The 23,462-nt window shown below is 38.5% G+C and overlaps 1 protein-coding gene across 3 annotated transcripts in view; it reads left to right on the forward strand.

The window, feature by feature from the left end:
- The window catches only part of TOGARAM1 (TOG array regulator of axonemal microtubules 1), a 45,044-nt gene that overhangs the window by 10,339 nt on the left and 11,243 nt on the right, over positions 1-23,462 (forward strand). The window contains exons 2-15 of one of the 3 annotated variants that reach the window (XM_055715157.1): positions 2,433-2,589; positions 3,877-4,011; positions 6,059-6,352; positions 8,331-8,596; positions 10,534-10,769; positions 12,827-12,927; positions 16,389-16,544; positions 18,582-18,683; positions 19,106-19,275; positions 20,448-20,616; positions 20,914-21,048; positions 21,761-21,914; positions 22,523-22,628; positions 23,035-23,270. In XM_055715157.1, the coding sequence (XP_055571132.1) occupies positions 2,433-2,589; positions 3,877-4,011; positions 6,059-6,352; positions 8,331-8,596; positions 10,534-10,769; positions 12,827-12,927; positions 16,389-16,544; positions 18,582-18,683; positions 19,106-19,275; positions 20,448-20,616; positions 20,914-21,048; positions 21,761-21,914; positions 22,523-22,628; positions 23,035-23,270 (2,417 nt within the window). The remainder of the gene's footprint in view (positions 1-2,432; positions 2,590-3,876; positions 4,012-6,058; positions 6,353-8,330; positions 8,597-10,533; positions 10,770-12,826; positions 12,928-16,388; positions 16,545-18,581; positions 18,684-19,105; positions 19,276-20,447; positions 20,617-20,913; positions 21,049-21,760; positions 21,915-22,522; positions 22,629-23,034; positions 23,271-23,462) is intronic. The other 2 variants (XM_055715158.1, XM_055715159.1) reach the window with 2 other exon arrangements.

Here is a 23,462-nt window from a genome sequence, read left to right on the forward strand (position 1 = left end):
GGAACCAGCTGGGTTTTTAAAGCACTGAATGGAAATACAGGCAAATTGCTGCTTCACTTATTTATGTACTGCTAACAGGTACCCTGTGTGAGTTATTGTTTTCGTTTTTCAATGAAAAGGAGGAGGAGGAAAACTAGAAATACGTTATTTAAAAGTTTGAATTGTGGCATTTATTTTTTCAAGAGGAGTCTTGTTGGTTGGGTATGGAGATTGAACTTCTCTTGCCTTGTGTGTGTATCTTGCTAATGTGTTGTGAATCACCTTTACTTGGGAGGGTCCTGAAGGTTTTGTTGAAACTCTTAAGTATATATGCTGTAACAAGGAACAATTCCATTTTTAGGATACTATGTGAGACAGTAAATTTTATAACATTTTAAAAACAATTAGTGTATGCGCTCGTAGTCATGCTACTCATGTCATGACTGTGCCGCTTCAAGTTGTCTGTGCTTTATTTTGTGATGCTTTTGTGAAAAATTTTTTTATGGTATTAAATTAACCTCCATCAATATACTAAATCAGAGCATTTAGCTGCTGTTTATTTGACCTAGTCATTTAACTTTCAAGGCATTGTAATCTGTTGAATCACTGTGCGATTTCTCCCGGCGCATGGAGGATGTAGCAGAGTGGCCGTTTGCAGGCGCAGCGCGGCATGCCGTGTCCTGCGGAGCTGGGCGCTGACGGCGTTCTCCCTGTCCAACACAAGCTGCATTGTGTGGGACGCTGTGCACTGAGGAGATGACTGAGTTACGGACTGATGGAGAACTGCAGGTCCGTATTGCAAGAGTTTATGTGAAGTTCCCAGTCTGAGAATCCATCTTTACGGTCAACTAAGATCTTCAGTGAAATTAAAAATTATGTATTTTTGTAAATGAATGTACTGTGTATGTGTTAGATGACAAATTCTCCATTCACACAACCAGTATATTGAGTAAAGGCGGGTGCTAGACTTAACATGATGCTGTTCTTTCCAATACTGAATAAATATTTCCATTTCTGTTCAGACTTCTCTTTTGACCTCTGTGTGGAGCCTTGACTGTGAAAGGGCAGAACAGAGTTAATATAGCCAGGAAGCGATTAAGTTACCGATTTTACTAATTAAATCGGAAAGCAAGAAACCTTTATATAAAGCATGATCTTTTCTTGGCGAAGTAATTATATGATTCAGATGTTTCCTTTACCTATAACCAGTTCTCATTACAAGGTGCTGATACTGCCAGATGCAGCTTTTAAACTAAATCTGAAGCGTGCTGTTTTCATACCTCAAGTAGCGGCTGTCTGTTTAAACACTTACATAGCTAATATACATAATTTAAAATGTTAACATTTAATTTTTAAAATTAATGACTAGGGCAATTCTCTACCATTTTTTTGTTGTTTTTTTTTCCCCTTCAGTGTGAGTAGTGTCAACCTGTAAACCAACTAAAATGCTTTCTAACGCTTAAAGAAAACTTTAGTGAAAGTGTTTTGCATTTAAAAATCAACTGCCTTTACTAACAAAGGAAGTCGTGGCATTTTGTATTGATGACCCGTGGTGCTCAGTGCTAAATTTCAAGGATTTAAAAACGTTCTCACACAGTGTCTTTTCATGTGAAGGATCTGATTTTTTAAGCCAGTGACCTGGCCGTGCTGCAACAAACATCACACTTGGTTTCACGATGGTGAAAAGCTTCATATCTTGTCTTACCCATCTCTTAATGAAGGCTTAGGTGAGACTGTTTAGTGTTGGGAAATAGGATTAGTTCTTTTTAGAAAATTGGGTGGTGCTTTGGGTTTAGGCAGGTGGCTGCTGGAGGGTGAGGCTGAAGACAGACTGAGCCATGTCCCAGCCCTGTGTCAGTGCCAGGGGCACTGGGGACAGCTCGCCCCTTCTTGGCACCCTGGTGGCACAGCAGCAAGTCACCCCAGGGCACTGTGGAATACATGGCTGGATGGCTTCTGTCCATGGGTGCTAATTTTGGTGCCTTTTGCAGTTCACGCCCCACACCACTGCAGTGCACAGGAATAAATACACGGGGGAGGCTGGGGACAGCCGGCACTGGGAGCTTCTACTCTGGTCTGCTGTCACCATTCTTGGGGTCTACTTTTTTTTTTTTTTAAAAAAAAACTTTTCTGCTTTTTGCTCTCTTTGTTCATTAAGCTTTATCTGTGGATACATGCATGATGAAACCCATTTACTTCTGTGGATACGGCTCAATGTACACACGCTCTTCCTTTCCGTTGTCTGAGTGATAGGGAAGAAAAATTTTCTGTCAATTCTGTCTTCTTAAACATATTGACAGTGTTTTGTGTAGCTTTGTTATAAAGAGAGACAGGTCTGCGTGGTGATGAGGTCTAGATGACATTTAAGTGGGTAATTCTGCTGTTCTTACAGAAAAGGGTTGTGCATTCATTTCACACACATGATTGTTTCTTTATTTTCCTTTCTCCTACAGTTCTCTACATCTAATGATTTTCTTCATTCTCCAAAGTTAAGGCCCTCTCAAGGAGAACCAGTCAGTGATGAGTTATTTTTTAGTAGAAAAAGAGCTTCAAGGAATTTATTTCAGAATAGTATAGATTTTAACTCTGAGCATTCTTCTGTTTGTGCTGGTAAGTATTGACACAAAAATGTGTTTGATCTCCCATTTACAAAATAGATTTAGAAGAACCTGAGAATGAATTTGTAGCTTCATGAGCATGTTTTATCGTCTGTTGATTATTTGTTTTGTTATTTATTTTCATTTACTGCAAGGAATTGAGTACTAGGCAAAGGGCTACGCCTCCAGCTGAAGCAAGCGGCAGCAGTCCCATCCCTGCCCCTGGTGAAGCGTACACCATCTCAGAACTGCTGTTTTCCACTCCTGCTGTACACACACAGATTTTCACTAGTTTAGATAGCCACAAGAGAGTTTATAGATCAGCCTTTTTTGCAGACAGCAAGACCCAAAAGATACAGTGTGGTTACGTGAACAGATGTATTGAAGAAAAGGGCTCGGGATATCCCTGAGATACAGAGCTTTCTGCTGCTTCTGTAGAATTAGGGAAAAGTACCATGTAGATCAGCAATAGAGTAATTCAGCCAAAGTTCTTTCACACTGTAATGTGAATTGCAGGTAATGTAGCAACTTAAAAGGAGACACAGAATTTTACTGACTTTTGAGGAGGAGTACGTTGTTTGCTAAAATAGCAGTTGTTATTGTAAAAGGTGTGGTGGCAGGGTATGAAGTATCAAACCATAAACCGAGCAACATGTCGGGAAGATTGTATTTATGTATGGTGGGCTGTTCAGAAGAGCAGATCAGCACATACATATTGTACATTGGCATATTTTTCTCTTTTTGCGGTGTATAAACACCTAGGGTAGAAAGCTGTCTGGAGAGTGAGCTCTAAAGTTTGTTTTAAAGGATGAAAAGTGTCACTTTGTTGAAAACCAGGTCTGTAGAAGATTATAGGCATAGTCCTCCACTTAATTTACACTAGCAACATAAACTCAGTGATTTGTATTTTAATAGCAAAAGGCGTGTGAAAAGGCTGGGCAAGACAAGGCCTGATTTCTTCTCTTCACTTGGTGGAAGGTTCTATTCTCTGCTTTTCCCGAGGAGCACTGGCATGTGTGGCATGCCAAGTTTACTCACTGTTATGCTATGAGTGAGTGACATCACTCTAAAGAAACTCATTGCAAAAGTGCCCTGGAAGAACAGCCAGCCATTTGTCCTTTTTGTGCGTATGAACGGTATTACAAGGTTACTTAGAAACTAAAATTAAATACTTTGATGGTAGTTATATTTTACACTGGAAGTTAGACAGAGAGTCTTAATTCAATATTAAATATTATTACATATATTTTTAATACCATATGGTAAGTTTATCTAATTACTTGTTTTTTTCTTTTGAAAGGTGTTATGGGCTCTCATCAGCCACAAATTTCACGGAAGTGTGGAATGCTTGGATATACGCAGACATGTGGGAAGAGTGGTAGTGTGGACTCTGATTTACAATTTTTAGGATTAAATAACTGTCAGCAAGACAAAGGTATATGGATTCTAACTGTATTGTAAGTCAGTGCACATTGCTTCGGAAATGTCTATATGCTGCCTTAAGAAACAGCAACTATTACTAATATGTTGTTCAGTCCCTATTCAGATGTATTTGTGCCTCCCTCCTGTGTAGTGCTTTTCATTTGTGGTTGCTAATTTGCAACCCACACCTTTGGTATCTGGTGGCATCAGTGTGCTATACAAAAAGTGGTGCTGGAACAGAATCTGAATTTTTCTTGAAAAACCGATTTTTAAGATTTCTGTTAATATTATAGGTCAGATCAGCCTGCTTAACAGCAAGGGCTGGGTCTGTTCAGAGGTTAACATACCTCTCTTGGTCCCCTCTAAGGTGTGGAGGGCGGTCAAGGTGTCTCGGCAGGAGTGAGTGCAGGAGGAGGTACAGGCTGCTCCTTTCTGCTGAGCACAACAGCCAGATGGAAATGTCCTCGGTGTGCTGCAGAGACACTGTGTTGGTACAAGTAAAACTCCTAATTCTTACATCAGTGCTTTAATTTGTGGTGGTTTGTCTACAGCTTTTAGTAGACAGATAGCTGGGGCGCTGCCATGTCAGGTGGCTTTTGCTGCTAGCTTCAAAAGTGAGGTTAGGGATTTGATGGAGTGCACCTTACCCTTAGAGCTGGAGGCTGAGATAAATCAGGACCTGTAACAAATAGAAACTTTTCTGTTCATCAGTAATAATAATAATAGTAAATGCCAGATAAACACTTAGTGAAGGAATAAACTCACTGTCTGGATTAATAGATGGTAACAATACGAATCTGTGGACAGAGCTGCTTTGAGCGGTCCAGATGTGTTGGACAAAGGATAGAGCTGACAGCCTTCTTGGAAATTATATAGGAACTTTGTCTACTTCTAGACACTTAGGGGCTCTTAGATCCTGTGGTTTTCTCATGCCTACGGAAAGAAAGAAGAGATTTCCTCTTTTTTTTTTTTTTTGCCTCTCTACAAATCAATGTTCTTTTCTCTTAGCCTTGGCCTTCAGAAGGGCATCAGGTACTTTGCCCACACTTGCCAATTTATTTCTCTGCAAACAGTTTTTGTGCCAGATATTACTGTTCCTTGAGCCTCTCTCCAGTAACACAACCCAAACCTGACTTGGTTCTCTTGGTTTTGCTGCCCCAGGGTATCTGGGGAGCGGCAGGATGCTGCAGCCTTGGAAAGCAGCAGGAGCAGTAGATAAGAGACCTTGGAGCAACCTGATTTGTAAAGGGATTTTTTAAACTATAACTAAAGGCACAATTGAATGGTTCTCTTTGGAGTGACACAGATGATTAATAGAATAATAATCTCTGAGCCTGACTCACATTGTCACCTGTTCTTGCTCCCTGGCTCTGCTTTCCCATTCTCCCAGTTATGCCAGTGGAATTACTTGTGGAGCTGTTCTCTCAACAAGATTGCTGAGGTGGCTGAATGTACCATGATCCTTCCAGAGGCTGTCAGGAACTGTGTTAATACTTGTCCTTTTTTTCACTTGCACGGTTAAAAGCTTGAGTGCATGTGGGGGAACATTTTCCATGGTGAATAATTAAAACAGTCTAGTTCCAAATCTAATCTTTCTATTTTTGACCTACTGGTTTCTGGGAAAATAATTTTTGGATTATTTTTTTTTTTTAAGGAATAGAAATAATAACATTTGTGCTTTATGTGTACTTTTGTATCACTGAGTTTTGAGAGTGGCTGCAAATTTTATGCTATGCAGGCTTGGAATACAGAGAGCAAGCAACAGAACAATTTTCAATCTACTTGCATCATTCATTTTCTTAAATATAGTTCTTCAAAACATAACTGCAAAATAGCTTAGGCTTAAACTCATTGGATCAAATGCAGAAAAAGGAAATTGCTGTTTTGAGGAACAATGCAATTTATAAAATGAAGTTAACTGATTGGCCTGTTTGCTTTGGTAAAATGCTGATCTTCAGCTTTTGACTGTCTAAATGGTATATTGTTTCCTTGTAAATTATTATTATAAGAGCTGTCAGAGGCTAATTACCACAAATACTGTTCTCTTTTTCTTTGCTCAGGTTGTGGCAGCCTAAATCTTTCCAGCAAGACCCAGAGAAGTTTTTGCAATCAAGCAGAGCATACGATGTCCTTCCAAGGTTCTAATGTGAGCCAGGGCTCCTTCATTCTGCCGTCTTACCCTCTGTCATCACCCAGGAACAGCCCAAAGCACACCTCTCTGGCTGACTCTCCAAAGAAGTCACAAGATAATGGCATGAGCTTCTCAAACTCCTGGCCTCTTAAAAGCTTTGAAGGACTGCCTAAGCCTAGTTCACAGAAGCAGCGTCTCAGACAAAAGTCAGGAGACAATACAGGTAGGAATGCTGTCAATATGATGAAAACTGATTTCAGGTTTGCATTTTGAGTGACTTCAAGCAGCGGTCAGAAAACCTACAGTGGCAGGTAAATGCGGAATTATGCAATGCCCCAGTTTTGGTTAGAAATGTGGTTTATAGCTTCACTAGGCTAATCACGTCACTGGATGCTTCTCTTAAAAAGTGAAATCTTTGTATTTTGTCATAAAGCGTGATAAGCTACAGCTCTGCTTTTCTTCTCAGTAATGTATCGGGGAAAAGTTTTTCTTCAAACTAAAATAAAATAAAAACAAACTCCAAAATCTAGCATTTTTAGAGAAAGGCAATACAGAAATACCTGTTACTTTTAATACTTTTAATTAATACATGTGCAAAAAATATACTACTCATTGTATTTTGCCTTTTTGCCTCTATTCTCATTTAGAAATGTGTGTGTTGAATTCCCCATGCTCAGAATAGCTCTTTAAAACCTGGTTACAAACAGCTACATCTCTAATGAGCAGAACCTGTGCTGATTTCATCCCAATTCACACTGACAGCTAATGGCACAGACTGCTGTTTATCGTCTGATTTCCCATCTTTGAAGACCTCATGTACACATTGGTTAACCTGAAATAGTTTAAAGTTTATTTAATTACAGTTGCTTAAACAATTTATCTTGCTTTCAAATACTTGCTAAAGACAATCTTATTTTAGGTTAAAAATAGCTTTGCAATCTGTTTAGCCTAAATTGATTCCTAATCACCCATGAGGCATACCTTCTGTAAGCAAAGTAACAGTTCCCACATAAGATTTTGCACTGATGTAAAGAAAACTGTTTTAAACGTTGTCTTCATTGAGACTGGTATTCTTGTGCATATGTAGAAAATTTCTAAGTTAATGCTTTGGAAGCCACCTGTCCCTGGAGTGCAGGTAACTTTATCTTCTAGGTGTGTGTTCATCACTTCTTGATTTTCTGTACATTGTCCATATGTATTTAATTTTTTTTCTGTTTCTTTGGAGTAACTTTATTGTTGTTAGAGCAACTAGTCTTTTTTTCTTAATTAAGGAATTAATTACTTTTTAAAGGTAGTATATGTTGGCACACACATGGATGAAACACTAGTTTATATTTTTTTAAAAGGAGGAGACACTAAGTAGAAGAGATTGGCAACTGAGCTTGGAATGCAGGGGGGTGAAAGAGGTAGAGTCAGGAGGTAATAGACAGTACTATGCAAAGAGGCAAGTCTGGTAATGTTCCTAATGATTTTGTAAAATTAAATATTGCAAAATGTGTGCAAATAAATATTCAGGAACAGGAGTTTGGTGCATTTGGAAAATTGATGTTGAGAAGGAACGTTGAAAGCTTCTCACATGAGGAATGGTATAAAAATAAAGTTAGATAGGGACTCACTATCTACTCTTGTTCATGTGAGAAACTTTCATCTGTGAGTGTGCATATTTGTACACATGAATACGTGTATACACACATACATGGAGGAGCTAAGAAAGGGGTTTGGTGACATCAGGTTTTATAAAAAAGGAAGTGCTTTTTTAATGCTCATTGTAGAGCTGACTGCTGCAGGCTGCTGAAGATGCCAAAAGCAAGAGCTTATTGATAAAGCAAGCCGATGTATGTACCAGGACGGTGCGTCAGCTTATGTCAAGCCTCTGACCCAGGAACTTCCTAAAAGTCTGAATACTCTTTAAGTGTTGGTTTCTTACCTTGTTAGGGGACAGTCCTTTCATCTGACTCAGTACAGCTGTTTTATGTTCTTACTGGTTTTATTTACATTTGCTGATACTCAGCCAAACAAAACGTCCTTGAAATGTATTTATAATAGTAGATAAAATTGCATGCATAATTATGTTTAACACTCACCTCATTGCAAAAGGAGTTTTCTGGTGTGATACAGAAATGAGACATGAAGTTTATTCTGGTGCATGCAGTGTTCTGTCATCCCTCCAAAGGGCTGAGATCTGCTTGTATCTTGTTCAGGGGACAATATGCAGGAGAAACATTCTCCTCTGCAGCTGAAACCCACCCTGGTGAGACACCCAGCCTCCCGCTGGGGCCTGAATGGGACCAGACCTGTCCCCCCCATACCCCGCCTCACCAGCCCACTGCCTGACAAGATTGACTTAAACGTGATGAAGTGGAGGAACGAAGAGTGTGAGGACATATGGCTGAATGAAGTGCATAGGAAGATTGCAACTGATCTTTCAGAGCTAAATGTTGATGGCGAGGAAGTGGACCAAGAAGAGGTTCGTTCAAATATGACATAACACACTTTTAACAGTTGATCTGTTGTAAGCTTTTTTTTTTTTTTTCTGAACAAGAGCCAGAAAATACCGTTTCTGACTTAAATTTTGTGACACTGTCATCTACAGCAAGTTTTGATGAGAAACCATTGAGCATCTGACAAAAGCTAAGTAAAGCAATGAAAAGTGATGCTGAAGCACTCTTCCCATGTTTGTTCCAGATAGCTTAATTTCCCTTGTTTTTCTCAGAGCTCAAGTCTGAATATTTTCAGTTGTTGTAGTACCAAGGCAGAACTGTAAGCCTTTCTACAGCTTCTGTTCTCATTACCTTTACTTCATTTTAAATTTCACGTCAGATTTAAGTAATAATCCTGCCTTTAGTTATAATAGGGGGCTCAAAATAGCAAATAACTTCCTTGATGAAGGGTTTGTTTGACTCAGCCTGGGAGCTTCCTCAGCCTCCTGACTTTGCTGAAGCGGGCTGTCACTGATATCCACGCAACTTGTCACAGCCCTCTCAGAATTCGGTCATTTTTTCATGGAGTAAAATGAGAAGGACTGATGTGAAGCTGGATTAGTATGGTGTCACCTGCAGCTGTTTGGTATGACACAGACATATTTGACACAAGGCCTGGCAGGTCGGCATCCCTCCTGGATGTGGGAATCCACTAGTAATAATTTGAGCCAATTATGTGTATTCAATGGCCAGTGTTCTGGCCTTTGTGTGTGCCACTCCACCTGTGGCTTAGAAAATATTTGAAATATTTAATACCTTTAAAAATATTTACCTTCTGTGACACGAGACTTGTTCAACAGACTTTATTCTAGCATCTCCGTGTGCTGTTCCATGAAGTACTGCAGCCAGTGTAGCTGCACATCCTGCATAGCTGTTTCTCAGTTGCATGGGTTGTCTCGTGAGACCCCCCTGCATACAGGAGCCTAGACGTATGCCAACCCTGGCCACTGTGCCCAGCGCATCCCAAAGGAATCTGTTGCTCAATCTGTTGCTCGAGTCTCTCTGATTTTTGAGAAATACCAAATAGCTGCACCAGTCTGAGGCACAGAAAAATACTGCCGAGGCTGCTGGATAATTTCCAGGGAAGGTGGAACTGTGTCGGCAGTATCCCCATCAGTACAAATTGAAACCATTGCAATGTTGATTATGTGGGAAGCATAGCTATGGATTTTGTGTCATCTTCTCCGCATGGTCCCACGCAACATGTCCTTATTTCTGTCACAGTTCATGGCGACTGCTTGAATCTCAAATTCCTTTGTTCCCTGTGGATCTGAGAGCAGTTGCAGTAGGGCTTAATGGCTTTGCCTCACTGTCTTTATCTTCCATCCTCTAGTCACTACTGAAAGTAACTTGAGGTGGTAGTGGTAAATGGACAGAGGAAGAATGTTTTCTACACCAAATATATTTAGCAAAAAGAGGAGAGAATATGCAGTAGCATGAAGCTTTATTCATTATAGATTTTCCTTCTTATTTGAGTAGGCGCTCTGCTTGCTAGGCACAGTTTTCAGGATTCACTTCTGCAAATTTACCAGCTGGGCACAGTTCTGTTGTGAATAGCCTGAAGGTCCCAATGTGTGTACTAGCAGCCATCAAACGCTTCCTTTCATCTAATAAAAAAGAGAAGAGCAGCTCATGTATTTTTGTAGGAATCTATTCTTTTTGCAAAATGAAGCTAGGATACAGTATCGCTGTGAATTTGCATTTACTTGCAGGATAATTATTCTTGTGAAGTAAAACAATGAAAAGCATCATTATCATACTGCATAACCTACGTAAGTGGTCAGTCACATTGCCCAACAGGGACATGTGCACTGAACTCCTGTGAATTGAACTCAACACTCAGAAACATAATTTCTTTTGCTTAAAAAAGCTTTTTACCTGTGCAGTGAATAAAACCTGTCATTTTGTTTTCAATCCTGTTTAGATGCAGAATTCACTTAGATCTCTACGAAACAGCGCAGCTAAGAAAAGGGCAAAGCTAAGCAGCAACAGCAACATTTCAGAACTTGAAAGTCCCGATTCTGCTCTTAAACTTGATCTCTCTGCAGACTCCCCCTCCCATGATTCTTCCCCCAGCGCGGGCTCCTGCAGCGAAAGTGGAGTTTACAGCCAGGAGTCTGTCATTTCACCTGAGTCCATAGTCCTCCAGAGAAGAAGAATGTGAGTGAAACTTGTGTGTTAACTCCGCCCTGCAATTCTTACACACAGTCTCTGCTGTTGTTAGTTAAATATCAAAGGGGATGAAATCTGTACTGTATTTTTTCTATAGGATTGCTTTGCTTAATAGCTTGATTTTTAAATGTGAATTATTTTCCTATCTAAAAATATAGTGCCCTGTACAACAGCTGCTTAACTATATTATTCTAGATTGTGCTTGCTTTTAATTTGAAAGAATTCCCTGGTGCAGCCATAGTAACACAGTGCCATGAAATACTGCCAGTGGTAGTAAATATTTTATTAAGACTTTAGCCTCCCATAGAAGTTATGTGAACCATAGCCTAAACAAATGAGTAAGAAGGCAAATGTGTTAAGAGGAAGGATAAGGTTTGCCAGTTATAGCTTGGAAATTGAAGAAGGAATGAGTTGGTTTTTTGCAATAAAAGGACATTGTAGATGTTTCTTATTATTGCAGATCATGAACTATTTCCATTTTATTACTGACAGACTATTGTCAAGTTAAAACGCTTCACAGAGCTGTTCTAGAAGGAAGTTGTGTGATAACACATGCTGCTGTGACTTTAAACAGCAACGTTCTAGTTGTTGATGAGCAGTATATTTTATTTTTTAATGAAATAACAAGGTTTTTGAGGATTTTTGCAAATTTTTCAGTACAGAATTTCCTTTTCTGCTGTCAGAGCCCATGAGAAAGCTGCTTGTAGCTCTGATCCAAAGATGGATCTTTTATTTTTGTGTGTACTCGATGCATCTTTATTATGACTGGCATACAGCTGTATTAACAGAATAGGAAGGAAGAGAGACAATAGACAAAACAAAGGTTTTTCATACAGAGGGAGACTGGAGTGATTCAGAAACAGAAGGTTTTCACAGTTATGCAGTCTCAGAACTAATGAATACATACATATCTTCCCTGTATGCATTACTGCTGAATCACAGTTGTAAAAACAACATATTCAAATGCTAGAATACCTAAAAAGTCAAGACTATAAACTTCTGTGTGTTATGTTCTTCCAGGCAAGGTTTTGGCTAAGGACACATCCTATACGACATGCCGTTTCCATTATTCAGTGACACACAAGCTTGATGTTTTGCAGAATTCACAGATACAGGAATTCTGATCTAGCAAGGAAGAGAGGGGACATCTGGCAGTAAGACTGTATTTGTAGAAGTGACAAAATATATCCCAGCAGACACTGAAAGCTTTGGAACGTTCATAAAATATCAGAGAGTTCAGTTCAGGTGCTTTGTGAGCATTGGAAATTGGTATTGTCTATTTACAAAATGTGTGTAGCTGGGCAACAAGAACACAGGCTTTTTGTGTCTGTTTACTTTTAGAAGGATTGGTTTATCTACTGATAAACTACCATGAGAAATGGGAGCTTGATACTGGTATTAGTGAAGTTTCTGAAGCATGTGCTGTCCTCAGGGTCTTAAAAGCAAGTCCCCTAGCTGTGTATATTTTGGTCCCAGCAGAAAGCGGAACAGCTGCTGTTTTGCTGTGACTATGACATAGCTAGGCACAGTATGTAACCGTGCAGGGCTCTGGGTGCCATCGGCTTTAATAGTCAAATGCGTAATTTTAAAGATTTTCTTGTAGATAACAGCATTTTCCTGGTGAATGTTTGTCTGCTAGACACTAAGCTGGAAACAGCTCATTCCTGGAAGTGAAAGGTTAGTGTATTTGGTCACTCTCGTTTGCCATTCTTTGCTGGATTGGAACCAGCATCATCAATCCCTAGGGCAAACAGTTCCTTCGCTTTTCCAATGTATGTTAAATTTCATCTTAGTGGGAAGTTTACTTTTAAGGATTGTCTTTATGGTGTTCTTCATAATGGACCTGCACATCAAATAATTTCTACTGAGTTTTCTTTTTCTACTCAGTGTGAACATTTGTGGAAGTATACTGGAAATGTTTGTCCACCAAGTACATTGGGGATGAGAAACTGAAATCTGTTGTCTTTGCTACAAAGTGTTATGTAGCTGGGCTTTCACTACTGTGTAGAATTGTACCTATAAAAAATCCTTTTCTATTTTCACAGGTCAGACACCTTTCCACTACTTGGCAGCAAATCACAGCCTGCAAGAGTGTCTTCAGCAAGAAACAGAGACCCAAATGTGGCAGAACATAACTCCAGCACAGGTATTGCACTGTGCTTTTCAATATCTACCTTGCTTCATTGATGTAACAGAACAGTCACTTGCTGTGTCTGTTCTTATTGTTCAATGAGCTCACATCCCTTCAGCATTTAAAAAAAGGTAATTGCTAGATGCTGTTTGGTCAAATTAAGATTATACTGTGATGCTGCAGGTGAGAAGGAACTCCAGGGTTCTGCCTTTCTATGTCAGGATAAAATGTGTGTAAATTCATTGGACACCAGCTGGGTAAGAGCAGGAAGGGTCACAATGTTGCAAACGGTTAATTTCCTAGTAGGAAATTGAATTTAAGTGATGCTATTCTATTTATGCTTACAGTGAAGTACAGGTAACTGCAGATTTCTGTAATGGGCAGAAACCAATTGTTTATGATTATTTATGCTTAAACAATTTTGATTCAACTGGGTGGACGAAAGGAACCGAGGGAGTTGTGTCCACAAAGTTGTTTTCAGACCTCTCTTCCCAAAGACTGCTCTGTTGCACCCCATTGCAGCCTCAGCAGCTAAGTATTTTTTCCAAAAAGTTTACAAAACTTAGTTAAGATTGAAGGGCACCTTACAGGCCTGAATTTGCAAAGCCATTACATTCACAAACGAGTAGTTGCTACTGAGACTCACGATCTTTTTTTTGAGAAATTGAAGCTATTGATCCCCATTTCAGTTAAGGCTACTTTTCTCAGGGTAAATTAGCAAAAAGGTTTTTCAAGTAACAGCATAAGCCAGAAAAGCAAATACTGCATGTACATAGTAATACATACTGTGGTTAATGATTTTCTATTCTTTATATGAAAAGACCTTCTGTGAGAAGTTGTCCTTCAGTGTTAAATAATGAGGAGTGCATTTATTTTGCTTATTGAGCCAGTTGATCAACCAGAATGCACAGCACTGGACCTCCTGCGGAGTGCTGACAGCCTACTACCGATAAGGCTGGTGTAAGACCTGTGCAGCTAATTGGTAAAGAAAAGTAATTTGCTCCTACTGCTGGCTGGACTCGACCCATCACACAATTCAAATCTCAAAAATCTCTGAATTTTCACACTGGAACTTGGAGAACTTGTAAAAATCAGTTTGATATTTAATGGGTCTTACCAGATGAGGTTTTTTTCTAGCACTGAATATAAATCCCCCTTGCTGTAACTTACCTCACTGCATTCTACTTTTATTTCAAAGGACAGAATGTCATCTTCTTCCAAGCAGCTCCCTTTTTTTTTTTTTTTTTTTTTAATTCTTCCCCCCTCTTTTGTTTTCTGTCCTTTAGACTAACTCCTATTTTTTCTAGCCTTCCTTCATAGGTCAGACTCTATGGACTTTCTAACTGCTGTCATCTAGGCTGTTTGCAACAGATCTGTCTTTCTTGCAATGTAGTACCCCTGCAATACCCGTTGCACAGTTAGAGTTGAAAGGGTTGCTTTGTTGTAAAACATGCAAAATCAGTCCTGTCCTTCCTGAGTCTTGTTCTTCTTGTATTGTTGTTCTATTTTATCATGAGCTCCTTGAATTTAGATCCTGTCCTCAAGCACGTGTGTATGCTTCCCATTTGCTAACCTTTATTTGAATTCAGCGTGCTGCCTTATTATCCGGCTGTTTGGGCAAACTGCTGGATAGTAGTGCATCCTGAACAGACTGTGGCAGAAACCTGCTTGATATATCCCTCCATTTGGAGAATGAAGCTTTTGGTAACTACTCTGTGTATGAATGCCTGGGATGATACATGGCATCTCTCGCTTCTTTCCTGCCAGATCCTGCCAACAGTCTGTTGCTGTGTCATAAAAGGAGACCAGATTTCTCTGATCATGCTGTTTTCTGGTGGATGCTTCCAAATGCATTAATTTACCCTGATAGAGCCCTGGGAACTGAATTGCCCAGCATGTGGGTCAGTCGTTCCCTGGCTCCTTCTTCAGTTTTTTTCTATTCTTTTTTTAAAGAGTTTTACACTTCTGCTCCTTTTTGTTCTGGAAATCTATTTGTCCCTTACCTATCATTAACTTGCTAATTCTGCTCAGATTGCTTCAGCTGTTTCTCTGAGATGAATTTTATCAGCTCCTGTTAGCTTTGTTATAATAGAATGGCAGCTCTCAGACATTTCTTACTTCCCAAATTCTTTCTGTAAGAGGAAGTTTGTGCAGCTTTTAATAGTCGACACCTTGAAAACCTCTCTGTGGCCCATCTTTCCTCGGGATCCTGACAGTTTCAGAGGCCAGAGGGTGCTGTCATACTAAATACAGCAAGATCGGTCCTAACGTGTGAAGTCTTAATGTTGATACATGAAACACTATAATGACTAGACTCCGTTGGGACAGTGCAGAAATTCATGGTTGAGGAGTTGTTGGACCTTCGGGGATCTGGCCATGTAGTAATTTTCCAGAGCATCTCACACCAGTCCGCAGTGTTCCTTGCTGGAAGAGCCGCACCTTCTCAAGCATCCCACAGCAAAACATGCCCTTCAGTTTTTGTCCCCTAGCAGAGCAAAAGAGTCAGCTCTGATCCAAGCTCTCTGCTGAAGAAGAGAAGACAAGAAACCTTTGTAAGGATTTCAGTACAGCTCTGGACCTCATGTGGATGTGGGGGGGGTTTGACAGTGACAGCCGCCAGCGCAGAGCTTCGAGGCAGATGGGCAGGCGGGTGTAGAAAAGGCAGCAGCACTGTCACGCCTGCGGCTGTGGGAAGCAGGGCCACCCCAGTAGCCCTCGCAGCACACTGGTCACCAGTGGTCAGCATTACCAGAGTTGGGTCACCCGGGTCGTGCCTGTCAATCTCTTCAATTAAATGGGAGGCTAGTTCAGTGGGATTTGTGGAACATGTAGTAAAAACATATATATAAAAGGACTTTTGTCTTCTTAGGTATTTGCATTTTAGGGGTATTTGAAAAAGCAGAAATGATGCTTTTAAGGATTCTTGAAGTAATTAGAGTTGGGGTTTGTTGTTTGTTTTTTTTTTAAACCAAAACTAAAATGTATTGAGAATGGCATTGCACAATGCATTGCAGACATAAAAATGCTCCATTTCTGTTGTCTGTAACTGTAATGTAAAAATGTGTTTTATGACTTCTAGGCTATGTAAATTGAAAAATTTCATGTGTTTTAACTAGTATTTTACTATTTTCACTTAGTTGACATATGACTTAATTTGGCTTTTAATGCGTAATTACTTAGTATTCAGTTGTTCATATTTGAAAGATTTTAAACTAAAAAATAATTTTTCAAACTTTGAGTTAGACTTTCAAACTGGGAATATCTGTTGATGACATGCTTTGCATGTGAAAAATGAATAAAGCTTGAGCAGTTTTGTTGAAACACTCAGATTTCTGTAGGCAAAAATGCTCATACTGTAGGCATAAAACTAGTATGAGGGTCTCTGAAAAAGTAACTATTGGAGAATCCTGTAGTACACAGGAAAAACTATTACTGATTTTCTTTTAATATTTGATTTTTTCCTTTTGTATGGCTAGCATTTGATGATAAGGGGACTTCTAAGGTTAGCGTAGTTGGCCAACATTTGAACTGTGGCAACGGATGTGGAGATTCTGAGCACAAGAAGCAAGAAGTGTCACAGACTATTTTTCAAAGTCAAAATACGGAACACCAAAGAAACTTTATGTTTTCAAAAGTTTTGTGAGTTTGTTACGTTGCAGTTCATCTGAGCTCTCATTTATGGCAAAAGCTGAGGCTATGTATAGCCTTCTGTAAAATAGGTTATATAGAAAATACATTTCAAAGTTTTTAGCATGGTTTCCTCTTTTCTAGTCTTTATACCTACGCTATACAAGTAGGGTTTTTTCCTGACATTAACTGAAGTTACACTGCCAATTAAATTACAATTAAAAGTCAAGCGACAGTACATGGCATGACAAAAGGACCAAATTGTTCATTATCTCAGTCTGAATGAATGAACAGCTTTAAAAGTTTGTGTTTAAATTACTCTGTTGTTCATTGGGAAAATTAAGGAACTTCAACCATTATATTTTACTCAGTTTTAACTGTGTCATTTTAATGTGTCCTAGGAGCTGCTGTTCCCTACATCAGAATTGTTGTGTGTGCAATACAGATGTGTTTTGCAACTATAAGCTTGTTAGAACAGAGCAGCAACTTTTTTTTTTTTTTTTTGACATCAAAAGTGAAATGTAGAAGTCAGCTTAAGGAGCTTGTGGTTTCACTGCCTCCTGTTCAGATCTCCCTCAGACCTGGCAAAAATAGATCTCAAGTCATTATGTTTTAGTGACAAATAGAAAATTAAATAGATATTGAATAACGAATGTGAACTTTATGCCAATAAGATTTTTTGTTTTCTCCATCTCTTGTTTCAACATGGAGAGTTTTGTCTGTTCTCAAGGTTTTATCAGTCTGGTGGAGTGCTATTTCATGTGAAACTTCTAAAGTTGAGCAATGGAAGTAAACTTTATAATCAGATTTGTAAATCCTTCTGGTTTTCGTTTTTAACACCTGCGTATCCTGCGATGCCTGTGAAATGGAAGTTTCTGGGTTTTTTGGGCTAGAAACTGAGGTTAGGACAGAAGGTCCTGATCTGGGGTAGGTTCCAAAGAGGACCAGTATTTGATGCCCATTCAGTTATGGTCTAAGGGAGAATTAATTGCTCGTGAGTCCTCAAGATTATGTTCAAGAAACTCCCAAAAGACCAATTTCAACAATTCTCAAATGTTAAAACTTGGAACATTCAGCAACCAGTGACTGGGTTTGTGGAAGGACAAAGCAACACTTTCAGAAGAAACCTTTTAACTTGATCTTTCTTCTCATAATGTATAAAAAGGACAGCTCCAAAAGTAAAACTGTGGAACTGGGTCATTTGTAAAGTAAAGAGGCATCTGTCATACTCTTACCTGTGATTATTTTTGACAAACTGAAAACTGAGATGAGAGCAGAAAGCACAACAGAGCTGTCAAGAGCCCCAAACGACATGTTGGGATGCTGCAGTTTGCCTGGCAGAGGGCATTTTACAGCAGTCGTCATTGCAGACAGAAGCTGTCAGCTTACTGGGGTGTTTTGCAGCAGGGACGTTTCACTGGTCCACTTGACTTCATTTATGGACTTTCTAGTAGGTGATCAGGCTTTGCGGCGTCATCTTTTCTGTTCAGAAATTTCAGTTTTTTCAGGTTAAATAGCAAAAGCAAATGGTCTCCTTATTTTACCGCAAACTAGCATTTTTATTTGCAACTAGTTTAGCCAATATAGAAGTGCATAATACATGTCATCCACTTTGGTGAAGAAATTGAGGCACTGCTTTATACAGGAAACAGCATTATGTGCTGTTTGGGGTAAAAAATATTTTGGCAAATTCTTGTTTGATTAAATTGTGCTGAATTATATACGAAACAGTGCTATACTTCCACTAAGCAAGTTTGAAACATCTAGTGGTTTTTTTCCAGTGGAATCAGTTGATTTAAAAATTCTCTTACAAACATTGGTTTTCTTTATGGTCTTTTGGCAAAAAAATTTGTTTCCTATAATCTTTGCATGATTTTGAGGGTAACAATATTTAGTAAATCTTGTTAACTCCAGTAACTTGAAAATATACTGATTCATAAAGGTGATAAATTCAGATGTCAGCATATGATGACATAGTAGAACAAAACAGCTACCTAAGTGTAAACTGCATGATTTACTTTGGGTGACTTTTTTGTTTCTTTAAGGTCTTGCAGAGTCAGCGCCTGGTTTCCCACAGATGAACAATCTAGATTTCATTTCACCAAGTGTCCTGTCTGAAGATGCAGTTGTGATTGTTCATAAAGGTATTAGAAAACCAAAATTATCTCCTATATGCCATCATGTTATTAAAATGAGGGACACTGCACCTTTAGGAGGGGGGGAAATAGATTCCATACATCATTTCAGATTGTGAACAATCTCCAGTTTAAATTGGAATAAAAAGAATTACACTTGGAAGTTTTGCAGTTCCATTCCAACAAAGAATAGTGGCAGTTTTATGAATTATGAAGGTTAGGTTGTGGCTGAGCGCAGTGTGCACGCATGTATGTGCATCCATCCTACCTGGTAGAGTAAAGGAAGAGTACTTTTGGGTGGAAACTGGCACTAGTGGTATAAAGCAGTGGTTTTTCCTTCTTGAATTACTTTTAGTTTTCTTCAGTTTTTACTATGTTCTGCTGAATAAAATGGTTATTTTGGTGAGGGCACAGCATGATATGCCTTTCAGGTGTTTTTGGAACGCCTCCTTCTGCACGAGCGTACAGCCCGTCCCTAACATGTGTAGTGAATGGAGATGACCAAGCTGTCAGAGAGGAGGCTGTGCCATCGTCAGGAGTCTGTGGGAGAAGCATCCAGCAGCACAGTGCTTCTCATTTCTATATTGAAAATGAAAAAAAGGTAAAAGTTTCAAAACTTTTTTATAGTCTCACTTTATGTTTTTATATGTGTGAATACAGCTTGATAACAATTTTTTAGCCTGTATGTTATGGTAAAAAAAATTTTGATTATAATAGCCTAGAGCCTGCTTTTTCTTTTGGTTCCTCATTGGATATTTTATAATGGCAAACTGCTGTGTCAGAATCTTCCCACCTAACTTGAAAGTCTCTGGGAGAAGGGCTGCAGGAGGGACTGGAGCTGGAAAATGTCCTTTTCTTGGACTCCCACAGCACATAAAAGGTGGAAGGAGGAATTTTCTGGGTTTGGTCTTGTCTTGTTTTTTTGATGGACATATATTAATATAGCTCCATTCTTAAGTTTTTTAAAAAACACTGTCTGAATATCTGTCCCGTAATATGAGATCATAAAATGAGGAATGGTGCTGCTTTGTTAAATACTATTTTCATCCGTTATAATGTGGAGCAAGATTTATCTGAATGAAGTATGATACAAATTTTAAAAAATTTGAATTGAAAATGACAAGTCTTTCTGAAAGCATTTAAAATAACATTTTAAGATACTAAAACTTTTAAGTTAATTATTAATAGTGTCTTAATTTTCTGATTCCCACTGAAAAGATGAATACTTGGAGAGATCAAATTCAAAGCAGTAAATGGAAGAATGTTTTAAATGTTACTAAGTTTTCATGAGGAACTGTGAGGAACTGTGTCTTAAATATATGAGAGAGTAGGGTCAGATCATGCTGTTAAGGACCACCGTTTAAAAAAAACCCTGTGCAAATAAATGTGAGTTAGCCCAGCCTGTTCATTTGTTAGTTAAAATCCTAGGAAACTACTCAACGCTGCCAAGGAATTGGTCTCGTAGACCTTAATTCTTTAACTATTCAGATGTTTTAGAGTAAATGATTATTTCTCTTAAATGTTTAAACCCGGAATGTTGCTTCTTTTTGCCAGTAGGACTGCTTACCATGCAGAAAGCCTACATTCAGCTCTTTTCAGGATTTGAGTTTAATATTTATATGAATAATTTCCTTTTGCTGTGTAGAATAATGGTAAAAATAGTAATTTTCCATGCTTCCCTTAGACAATATCAAGAAGTGGGTAATAAGTTACTGTGTAACTTCTGCATTATGTTACATTGCATATCATAATGGGTGCATTATTTTTTTGCAGATAAAGGTGACCATGTCAAAATCTGCCCAGGATAAGATGAGGTGGAAGAAAAAAGAAGAAAAAGAACACAATCATAAAGAACATCAGGAAGTCAAAGACTTCGAAAAAAAGGAAGAAAACCCTTGGGGAAGTATTAAACTGAATGAACCAGAGCAAATGACAACAGAAAGTGAGGATTAGTGTTTGTTTTAAATGAATGATATACTGTTAAATGCTGCTGAAATGGAAATTACAATTTTATAATTACCAAAAGTCATGACTGTTTAGTGTGACGTGAGGTATTACTATAATTAATTTGTTGTCAGTCTTATAATGCAGATATTGGAGAGTAAAGTGCTTATGGGAAATAATTGAAAGGCTGTAGTTTAGAAAAATTTCATGAGACAAATTGGGACTGGAAATACTAGGTTTTTCCTTTTTTCTTATATGTTGCTTTGTAGCTTGGGCATTTTATTCTATTTTCTAGAGTTAAATCTCTGTGGGGATATATTAACATCATCAAGAAATGTGTCTTTGTCATTAGAAAACATGGCCTTCAGTCCTTCATTAAAAAGAACATGCAGTTTGAAGAAGACAAAATGTTCAACCTTGCTAGATTCTGGTAAGCTGTTACAGTAAACTAAAGACTGTTAAAATGTTTGGACATGTGGACTGGGACAGTTCCACAATCAGATTTAATATGTTTTGTTTGTACAGTGGGCAGTCCTGAGGTGCTCTGGAAGATCAGAAGTTTGCGGGTGGTGGTGAAGGGGATTTGAATTCAGCATTGCTCCCTTGAAACATTTTTCATCTGTAATGTCTTAGGAAGATTTTGGAAACATGAAAGGGTTTTTTATTTGCTCAGATGTAATGTATTAATGGCACCTTGTCTCCCTTCTGTCTCCCCAAAAAACATTTCTGGGTGCATTTTGTCACCGAGATGCCTTTAAAATGTGCAGTAGAAATTTTTCAGAACAGAAGCTCATGCTGCTGATGGTCAAGGGTCTTCAGATTTTCACAAGTGGCTCTTCAAGTTTTACTGTATTGTATCTTAACCACACTGTGGTTTAGCACATTGTGCATCTGCTTTTACATTAAACAACCCACTACATTTTGTTTGTGATTTTTTTATACTCGTGATTGTCTGCAAAAAAATTAATTGACATGAATGACATGCTGAAAGATCGAGGATGTAACTGGAAAAGCTGTCTTTTTGAAAACCTGGTCCCTCAGGAGCAGCAGTCTATACCTCAGACTTTTTGTATTTCCTTCCTTTGAATGAATGCGTTTCTTCAGGTTATGCTAATTATTTCTTATGCTTCGTGACTTTGCAGATGAAATTTCTCTTGGGGCACGAGGACGCTATAAAGACCAGACCCCATCGGTCACTCATAGCCCTGAAATAATGGACCCATCAGAACTGCAGCCCTTCTCAAAACCAGAACTGGCACTGACAGAAGCCTTGACGCTTTTAGCTGATGATGACTGGTAGGTATAAACATCTACCTACAACCTGAATGTAATGTAGAAGGTGTTTATTTTGATAACTTACTTTAAAAAAAAACCAGCAAAATGGACATAACTTCAAAAATAGTGAGAAGGATTGCAAGTGATACATGGGAAAAAAGAAAAAAAGTCATTTTAGTCCAAATCTGCATTAAACTGTAACTGTTGTAAACTGAGGCTTCATAGCTAAACCTTCAGAGATTTGTAGAGATGTCTGAGTTTAAGCCCTGTTTTGGAGAGGGCCTCCACCAATACCTTCTTGTCACTTTCTGTGGAAGATAAGGCTTCACTTTGCTCTGGCTGGTGACATGGGCTTACAGTGCTGCTGCCTTTGCAGACTGGGGGAAGCAATCCTTTAATTGCCATTACTGGAGCTGTGGACAGAACTGTAGGAAAGAATTGAGAGACTGGTATGCTAAAACATTCCTGCTACCACATTAAAAGACTCACGTTGAAAGAATTTCCTAGATTATGTGTCACTGCCTTATTTTACAATAATTTGTTTGCTATTTGGTTTGTTAGAGTTCTGCATTTTAATGTTTTTATAAAAATTTGCAAATGTTTTGAATTTAAATATTTTTTGTACATAGGAAGAAGAAAATCAAAGGTCTGAACTCTGTTAGATGTTTGTCTGCCTACCATGCGACTATTCTTACTGCAAAGCTACATGAAACAAGTTTGGCTGTGGCTCAAGAGGTTAAATTTTACTATCAAAATATTTCAATGGCTTTATGTGTGTATATGTATTTTATAGCTCTCAGGTACACTGAAGTGAAATGGTATGTTCGTCTGTGGTTAGTTTTCCTCTGTTGGACAGTCTTGAAAGGATGAGTTTGTCATTTGGCAAAGCAGCTCACACTTCAGATTACCAACACTTGATCTGATTTGCTAAGAGACTAAAAAAATTTAGATTGTAACTTTATAATATTCTTCATGTGTGTGTGGTTTAATTCTCACATATTGTGAATCAAGTTAGAAATGTATTTCTTAGTTGCTTTTAATGTTACTTAAAAATTACAAAGGGAAACATTAAGTTTTACTTATTTTAACGTATATTTTATAAACATTATTCATTGTTTGTTTGGGTTTTTCCTGTGTGCAGGTCAAGAATTTACGCTCAGGTGTTTCTCGAGCTGCTGTGGTCTGTTTAGGGGATTTGTTCACCTACCTGAAAAAGAGCATGGATCAAGAACTAGATAATACAGTAAAAGTCCTTTTGCACAAAGCTGGTGAATCCAACACATTTATAAGGGAAGAGGTAGACAAAGCACTGAAGGCTATGGTTAATAATGTGACTCCAGCACGTGCACTTTGTTCTCTTATAAATGGAGGGCAAAGGTAATTCTTATAAAGACTTTATAAAGAAATAACTTGTTAATAGATTAAAATTATCAAATATAGTCTTTAAAAAAAATATCTAAGTACAATAGGCAGAAATGGGAAAATACAGTAAGTCAGCTCTGCGAAACTTCTACCCAGGGCAACGTTTGTTGGGATGAAACCAAATTGTCACCCCCCTGTTCCTTTCTG

This window comes from Falco cherrug, chromosome 7 (genome assembly GCF_023634085.1).
Source record: "Falco cherrug isolate bFalChe1 chromosome 7, bFalChe1.pri, whole genome shotgun sequence".
Lineage (NCBI taxonomy): Eukaryota > Metazoa > Chordata > Aves > Falconiformes > Falconidae > Falco > Falco cherrug.